We start from the raw sequence: 8,788 nt of genomic DNA on the forward strand, positions 1-8,788 counted from the left end.
GAATGTTAAATAGACCAAGTCAATCCAAAATGTACGCAAATGTGTGTGTGAAACACTCACCATTGCAGCAGGCCGCAGGAGAGCAACAGAAGCAAGCAAAGAACTGACGAGACAACGTGGTCCACCTGCCAAATATGATTAACATGTTTGTGCTCTGCAAAAAATATGTTGTTGTTGTTGTTGTTGTTGTTGTTTTTATCTTCACGCAATGGAATGAGTGGCTTTCATGAGTTCTAACAATGACAGGGAGAATCACGAGCTAGTATGCATAGCCAAGCAGGTAAGTCATTGGATGGGGTTTTACAGTAAAAAAAACCCTCTTTTTTATCATTATGGATTTTCTTTTCATCTGCTTTGAAATATGTAATTGGATGATGATGATGATGATGACAACTACTGGTGTAGACCACAAGTAGAATTCAGAGCAAATTCATCAAGTAATGGGGATTGAGAGTCTTGGTTGCTTTCTTTGGGTGGCTTTGACGCGCGTACGTGCGCAACGAGGGTGCGCGCAGCTTTGGCGTTGTCCCGTTCTGCCACTTTTGCAACATTTGGAACATTTCGGGCTTTCCAAAAAGAGCCGTGCGTGAAGGTTCACGGGGGTAGAGCGGCAAAATGGCGCTTTTTTATAATTGCTGTTTTCCCATGGAGGAGCCCCTCCCTCCCTCCCTCCCTCTCTCTCTCCCTCCCTCCCAGCGACGCAACACGCAGGTGGAAGGAAGGAATCTTTGCTTTTTGTGAGTGGGTTGGTGTGGGCTAACATGCAGAGGGCGAGCCAATCAAGTCCCTCCCTCCCTTGCTATAGATCGCTGCTATAATACAAAGCAGTAAAAAGCGGGTCGCCTCACACAAGCGGCTGCAGCTCGACTTGAACATCCGACGGGTTTGGTTTTTTTTTTCCTCCTTATGATTTCATTTGGTTTCAGCTAGCTCCTTTAGAAGAGCAAAGAAGAAGAAGAGGGCAAAAAAAAAGCCTCCTTGGATGTTCTTCCCCTTCCCGTGCCATTCATTTCCGCACCTGCTGCCGTAGAAGAGAACCGGAGGGGGGCGAGCGACAAGGGCACCGAGAGAGCCGGCAAAGGCGCACCGAGTGGCGGCCGGCCACCTCCTGAAGGACACACACGCACACACACACACACACTCACACACACACCCACCCTCTCCCTCCTCCTCCCTTCCCCCCCCCCCTCCCACCCCCCCACCCTGTTCATCAACATGCTGCTGTGGATCAGAATAGTCCTGGTCGCCGTCGTCTGCTCGTCCTTGGCCGTGTCACCCGGTATGGGATGCGGACCGGGCCGGGGCTACGGCCGCAGGAGGCACCCCAAGAAGCTGACACCTCTCGCCTACAAGCAGTTCATCCCCAACGTGGCCGAGAAGACCCTGGGGGCGAGCGGCCGCTACGAGGGCAAAATCACACGCAACTCGGAGCGATTCAAAGAGCTCACGCCCAACTACAACACGGACATCATCTTCAAGGATGAGGAGAACACCGGCGCCGACCGGCTCATGACTCAGGTAAGGTGGGTGCACGCACGCGCGCCCCCGTCCGCGCGCACGCTGCAGCGCTGTCCGGCGCGGCGCGGGGCGGCGCGGCGCCACCGAGCCGCCTTTTTTCCCCACTCCGTGAACGCACCATCCCCTGTCAGTCCGATTGCGCACCTCCAAAGTGAAGTCTTTTTAGCCCCCTGGTGAACTCTACGCATTATCCACGGCTCTGCGCAGCCGAAACCGACCCCGCACTTTTTATTTATTTATATCATATCTCATTTTATTCCCCATATTAAATATATATATATATATATAGAGAGAGAGAGAGAGATAGACAGAGAGAGAGAGAGAGAGAGAGAGAGAGAGAGAGAGAGAGAGAGAGAGAGAGAGAGAGAGAGAGAGAGAGAGAGAGAGAGAGATGAAAAAAAAAGTATCAACGCGGCAGCGCGCATGCGGACAGTCAGGGACGCTCGGCCTTCATGCTTGGTGACAGTGGACTTAAAATATTCATGCGCAAGCCTTGTTCCTCGTATCTATATTTGTATCCTCCTCCAGCTGCTCCCTATTAAAATAAAAGCAAGGTGGGCATAATTTGGAGTCAAATTGGCTTGAATTGCGCGGGGATTTGGACTAAAGGTGGCTTTTTTTTTTTTTTTTTTTGCGTCATTCGAACGGGTCCGGGTCACCATGCATCAAGACGCAAATTGATAGAAAAAGACATTTTTGGGGGACGTGTTTTTTCCTGCTGGTGAATTATTTACAAGGTCGATTTGGCTCGTCGTGGTCCTGATGGGGATGCTGGTGGTCCTGATGAGGGCCACACGCGAGCTAAGGAGTCGGGATGAAATATTCACCGTGCGTGCGTGCGTGCGTGCGTGCGTGCGCTCGCTCGGTCTCTCGCTCTCGTCTAACTCCCGCGATCGTAGCCCCCCATCATCGCATCTCCTCTCGACGCAGGAGCCGTGCACGCACGCACGCACGCACGCACGCACGCATCCAGGGGACGGACGCCAAATTGCGGCCCACAATCTGAGTGTCTGTGATCATTGATGAGAAGAGCACAACTCCACGCTGGGCGTATTTCACGGTTGCGATATCTGTTGCTTTTGCGTGTTCTCGCGCTTTTTGCAGTGGAAAGCCCCGAAAGCCGCGAGTGCGCCTCTCCCGCTAAATAGTTCCAGTCAAGAGCAAAAAGGAGCTACTTTGTTTGTCCGCGGCATAAGCGCGGTCACATGGGGATTATTAAGGCTGCAGTGGCGGTGTTGCGCGGCTTTACGCACGGAGCCGCCGCTCGCAGTGGGACGTTTGCGCATGCACGGGAATTTACGCATGAACGTAGGAGAGCTTACATGGAAGAATAAATGCATTTCGTGTTCGCGGACGGACGCGAGCCGAACGGTCAGCGTAAGCTTCCTGAACAGAGCGCACTAAATGAAGTCATTAGTCGCTTCCTTTCAGCCTACAAGTGTTGGTTGTACGGATGGAGTTTGCGGTCTTGTTTTATGATCAAGTCGAGCTTCATTGACAGGAGCTAATTAAGCGTGACATCATCTCCCCCGGGTTGTCAAAACGGCTGTTTGCGCTGACAGGTAGCTGAGAAGCGTTTCCTTCGACCGAATCATTTGTCAAGCAGATTAAGAGCTTGGCTGTTGGACAACTTTAACCCCCTCCTTTCCAAAGCACAAAGTCCGGCTTTCGGGGTTGTTACGGTGGCTGAGCAGAATTTGGCTTGATTTGCGGCACACGACCTGATGAATTCATAAATAGGGGCCCTTTACGGCTGGCTCACTTCGAATGTGTCTTTTCCCCCCTTCTGCGTTTACATATCTGCAGCGCATTCTACAAGTGTGATAAAGGTGATAGATGCGTGCGGACTGGTGGAGAAAAAGGGACCTTGTGGACATTTCACAAGTCTGTCTGTCTGTCTGTCTGTCTGTCTGTCTGTCTGTCTGTCTGTCAGTCAGCAGGCCACTTAAGGAGGCGCGTCACCCCCGCGACTTTGCCGGACCAGAAGAATAAAAGTGGTCCCTGAAAAGCCTCTTTGTGATGCTTTTATTTGACGTATCGCTCGACTATGCAAAAAACAAAAAGGAGAAGCATCCTCGCTTTTATTTATCGGTTATACATTTAGTCCAAACTATCACTTGCTGCCCTTATAAAACGATCCGTGCTGCGTTCACTGGCACATAAACATGGGAATAGAGAAGAAAAAAAGGCTCGCACCTTCTCATGCAGACCAATATGTTATAGAGCAGTGAAGCGAATGTGGGCTCTTATCAATATTTCATCGTGGGCTTCCCCCCCTTTATCCGAGATGTGCCCTCTGACGCCGCTGCTCCGTGCCGAGAAATGAAAATGCAAGCTCACATTTAAACGTCACACCAGCAGTTCCATCCATGCAGACAGAGAAGGAAAGGAACATCTATCTTTTGGATAGCATTCCCGAGTTTCTAACTGTACAACCTTCATTTTCCAGTCCAAATTGTTACAGGCATGTTGCTAATCTCAAGACAAGGCTACCAACAGCCCCTTTTCTGTCAGGACATTCCCGAGCTGTAAACCCCAAAGAGGCTAGCTAGCTAGCTACGCTACACTACGCTACGCTACGCTACGGTATGACAGACTAGGGTACAGCAGGCGGGTGCCTACTTGGGCTCCTCCAGATGCTGACATTTGATCCAATACGATACGTACGCAGAAGGTTCAGGTTAAGAAAGGCAACTCAGCCATCCTTTGTCTCGTCCTCAGCGGTGCAAAGACAAGCTGAACTCGCTGGCCATCTCAGTGATGAACCAGTGGCCCGGCGTCAAGCTGCGGGTCACCGAGGGCTGGGACGAGGACGGCCACCATTTCGAGGAGTCCCTCCACTACGAGGGCCGGGCGGTGGACATCACAACGTCGGACCGAGACAAGAGCAAGTACGGCACGCTGTCCAGGCTGGCGGTGGAGGCCGGCTTCGACTGGGTCTACTACGAATCCAAAGCCCACATTCACTGCTCGGTCAAAGCAGGTACGTCGCACGCCTTTGAAATCAGACCAAACCGTAATATCGTTGTTATTATTAGGAGCACGGAGTTTCACACTGCGCCGCTTGCGGTGAAAATGGCTTTTTTTTTCATTGTCTTAAGTCTTCAACTGATCTGCCTGATGGATCCCCTATTAATCATTCCGAGCACACTCTAGATCATAGTGTGGGCGGGGCCCCAACGTGTCATTTGGGGGTCAGGCCACTTGCCATCCGACAATGTCCAATCGCTTGGGCCAAATCTGGTTTGCGGCTTGTCACCTTATTTCATGTCTGGCAATCTCCAAAGGAGATTAAAAGGCCCCCAAATTCTGAGCACAACTCCAGACCCCCCACTTTCCCTCCTCCTAGAAACTGGTATGTGAAGAGCTCCCACCAAGGCCAAAATTATTGTCATCAAGACGAGTCACAAAGCAGCCGCGCGGGCAGGGGGACATGGGCGCGAGCATTTAAGGAGTCCGGGGGCCCTCATTTAAATTCAAATCTACAAGTGGGGAGCCTCGCAGGGTAAATAGTCAGTGGTGAGTCGCCTGTTTGTGTGAATTGTCACATAGAGGTCCCTGCACCTGAGCAAATATAGAAGGGGAGGGGGCTGGGGGGAAAAAGCTGATTTTGAATGACAATGGCTGCTCTTTATTGGGTTTTTTTTTTTAATTAAGAATAGATGAGCCTGGGCTTTTGGGGGCTCAGACTGTGTGGAGCGGGCCAATACGCATCCTGCACGGAGGGAATGCTCTTTTTTTTTTTTTTTTTTTTTTTTTAAAAACTTTCTCCAGGAACTTGTGCACAAACCTTGCGTGTCCGCTTCAAGGGACAAAATGTTCAAATTGAAGTTGAATTGAGCAGAGCTGATTTTCAGGAGGTCCAAGAGAACCGCTTAACGGGAATCCAAACGAGGTCTATGGCGTCTCAAGATTTACTGTTGAGGCTATTTTCTTGCTAACCAAAACAGCAGTAGCGAGTCTGCAAAGCGTAGCGCGCTATGCTGTCAATGAGCTCTTCCACACCGGGCTACATTCTGCTTTCACTTGATCAATAAATCATGTGGAGTGCTCCCTCCGTCCATCTGCAGTTGAGTAAATGCAGCAAATACGGTCAAAGTCATGTCCAACGAACGAACGAACGAACGAACGGTGTGCACGTTGACAGAAAACTCCGTGGCGGCCAAGTCCGGAGGCTGCTTCCCGGCTACCTCCACGGTGAGCCTCCAGGACGGCACCACCAAGCCGGTCAAGGACCTCCAGAGCGGGGACAAGGTCCTGGCGGCGGACGCCAGCGGCAAGCTCCTCTTCACGGACTTCCTCACGTTCATCGACCGAGACTCGAGCACGCGGCGACTCTTCCACGTGGTGGAGACCGACGCCGGCCACCGGATCACGCTGACCGCCGCGCATCTCCTCTTCGTGGTCGACAACTCCACACGCGGAGCTTCGGCGGTGTTCGCCAGCCAGGTGCGGCCGGGCCAGGAGGTGCTGGTGCCGGACGGCGCGCGGCTCCGACCGGCGACCGTGGCGCGAATTTCCACCAAGGTACACGTCGGCTCTTACGCGCCGCTGACCGCGCAGGGCACGCTGGTGGTGGACCGGGTGCTCGCTTCCTGCTACGCCGTGGTGAACAGCCACGAACTGGCGCACTGGGCCCTGGCGCCGCTCCGGCTCACCCATTGGCTGTCATCGGTGCTCTCCTGCGCGCAGGCCCCGAACACTACGCACGAGGACGGCGTGCACTGGTACTCCAAAGTGCTCTATCACTTGGGAACGTGGCTCTTGGAGTCCCGCGCCTTGCATCCCCTCGGCGGCGGCGGCGGCGGCGGCGGCGGCGGCGTGTCCAGCTGAAAGCAGACTTTTCCACACATTAAAAACATAAATACAAGTCAAAATAAACGTAGGACTCTTCAGTAGATGAAATAATGATTAAAAGAGAAGGAAAAAAAAAAAAAACTGCGACAAAGGCCCCATGCAGTTGGAGTTGATGATGGGATATTTATTATTATTGTTTCTGTGACTTTTCTATATGATGACGACGACGACGCGCCCCCCCTTTCAAAGAACGAACGGAGCCTTAAAAAGAAAGAGAGAGCGAGAGAGAGAGAGAGAGAAAAGTTTGAATAATTTATTCTCACATGAACTGATGGCTGCGGTGAAAAGTGCATAATCTATTTTTGTAAGTGTCCAATGCAAAACCAACAAACAAGAAAAGAAAAAAAAGAGAGTCAATAATAACAAAGAGAAAGAAGATGAAGCTAACTCTTGACAGGTTGTAATGTTCATATATATATATATATATATATATATATATATATATATATATATATATATATATATATATATATATATGTGTGTGTGTGTGTGTGTGTGTGTATGTGTGGGTGTGTGGATGTGTGTGTGTGTGTGTGCGCGCCACTGACTGTTATATTTTCGGGGAAGAACAAACTTGCTGGGGTTCCATAAATTATATTTTTATACACAGAATTGTAAATTAGATTTTGACAGATCGCTACCGAATTTGAAATAGTGTAAAGATATGAGAATATATTTTAATTTAAATACAGTAGTATTGGGGAAGTATTGGAAGACTTAAAAAAAAAAAAAAAACTTTTTGGGGGGGTTGTCAGAGAGGGACAGATATTCTGCCTCATGTCTGCATTCTTTATTTTGTGTTGCAACCATTTTTGTTTTTATTCTTATGTTCATTTTCCTTGTTGAAAAAAAAAACATTAAATGCAGATTCTGACAATTCGGTAACAGTTACAAGTCGTACTGTTTCATTGAATAAATTCATAAGTAACTCATGTACATGTACTAAAATGTAGTTTTATTTTTTTCCACCATATTTTCAATAGGGATCATAGGGAAATAGTTTTCTACCGATGGTGTATGTGTGTGTGTGTGTGTGTGTGTATATATATATATATATATATATATACACACACACACAGCGCATACAACTTTGATGACAGGGCAATGTGTTGAGAACAAATATCTAGAGTTTATTATTTATATGTTTATTACAAAGCGATGATAAAGAAAACGTGTGCAAACTTGGGAGTTGTTATATGTCTCTGTTTGAATGGACGTCGGAACGGTGGGCTTATTCGTTAAAAGCAAACGGTTAAAAAAATAGAAGAGTGCGAGAAAGGGCAAATCAATCAATCAATCAATCAATCAATCAATGAAAGAAGCCAACAACAACGTGTGGCTTCCAAAAATGGACATATTGCACTTGGAGAAACCTTTCGCGTGCCTGTGAAATGTGGAGCGCTCTCGTCAAATGTGACGAGTTTTGCCCTCTGCAAATAACCTCCATCCCTCCCTCCCTCCCTCCCAGCACACACACAAAGCGTGTTTGTTCGATCCGTTGGAACGCTTTACGGGCTCTTTGAAACCGACGTGACGACCTCAAACGTCACCAGCTCGGCTGCAAAGTAGATTAAAGAGCGTAGATTAAAACGCCATACGGCGGGTTGAAGAGCGTACGGTGTTAAAAGTTTGCCAAAAGCGACACCATGTGGAAACTAATGGTAGTGCAACGTGAAAAAAAAATTATAAAAGGATAACAAAAAACACGTGACCCTGTGTACATTTGCGCTCGAAATTTCAAAAGTAATATCTTGGCTCGAGTTTGTAACATTCAGACGACTCTTTTGGTTGACATTATAACTCAGCTTTACTAGTAACGTAAGGAGCATTCCTAAAATGATTAAAGACAAGCCTTCAACCAAGAAGTGTTGCAACACAAGCAGGAATTCCACATCCTGCTCTAGGTTGGCCCACATTGTGTGTACTTGTTGGTATTGTGAGGTGGAATTTTCTTTGGGTGGGGGCGAGGTGGTCCGTCTCAAGCGCCGAGTGTGACCCCGGCCGGCCGGGGTCCCTGCATGCGGATACAAAAGCGTACGCGCACGAGAGGCGGCATTCCTGGGCGCAGGTAAACACAGCCTCCCTCCCTCCCTCCCTCCCGTCTAATCCCTCCAGGGGCCCTGGAGTCTGCCTCGCAGCTCAACGAGAAATTGAGAGCCACAGACTGTCACAAATGTTGACTTTTGCAAGCGCAGAGTGTCTGCAAGTGACACAAAAGAGCTCCTTTGCGCTTTGTCCTCCCTCCCTCCCTCCCATATACTGAGCTAGGGGTCGGTCGGATGAGACAGAGATGTTTTTGGAGGAAAGACATTGTGCAGAAAACTACAACGATTCACGTTTCTTCTTGTGTCTTTTATCTCGTGTTGCAGCAGCCTAACCCTTACAATTGATAATAGAGCAAATCAATGATAAA

The 8,788-nt window shown here is 49.1% G+C and overlaps 1 protein-coding gene across 1 annotated transcript; it reads left to right on the forward strand.

Moving 5' to 3' along the window:
- Window positions 1-759: 759 nt before the first annotated feature.
- shha (sonic hedgehog signaling molecule a) lies at window positions 760-6,456 on the forward strand. The gene is made up of 3 exons (XM_049749019.2): window positions 760-1,518; window positions 4,240-4,501; window positions 5,666-6,456. The coding sequence occupies exons 1-3, from the start codon at window positions 1,216-1,218 to the stop codon at window positions 6,349-6,351; spliced, it is 1,251 nt and encodes a 416-aa protein (XP_049604976.1). The 5' UTR covers window positions 760-1,215; the 3' UTR covers window positions 6,352-6,456.
- The last annotated feature ends 2,332 nt before the right edge of the window (window positions 6,457-8,788 follow it).

The sequence above is a fragment of the Syngnathus scovelli genome, chromosome 18 (assembly GCF_024217435.2).
Source record: "Syngnathus scovelli strain Florida chromosome 18, RoL_Ssco_1.2, whole genome shotgun sequence".
Classification (NCBI taxonomy): Eukaryota; Metazoa; Chordata; class Actinopteri; order Syngnathiformes; family Syngnathidae; genus Syngnathus; species Syngnathus scovelli.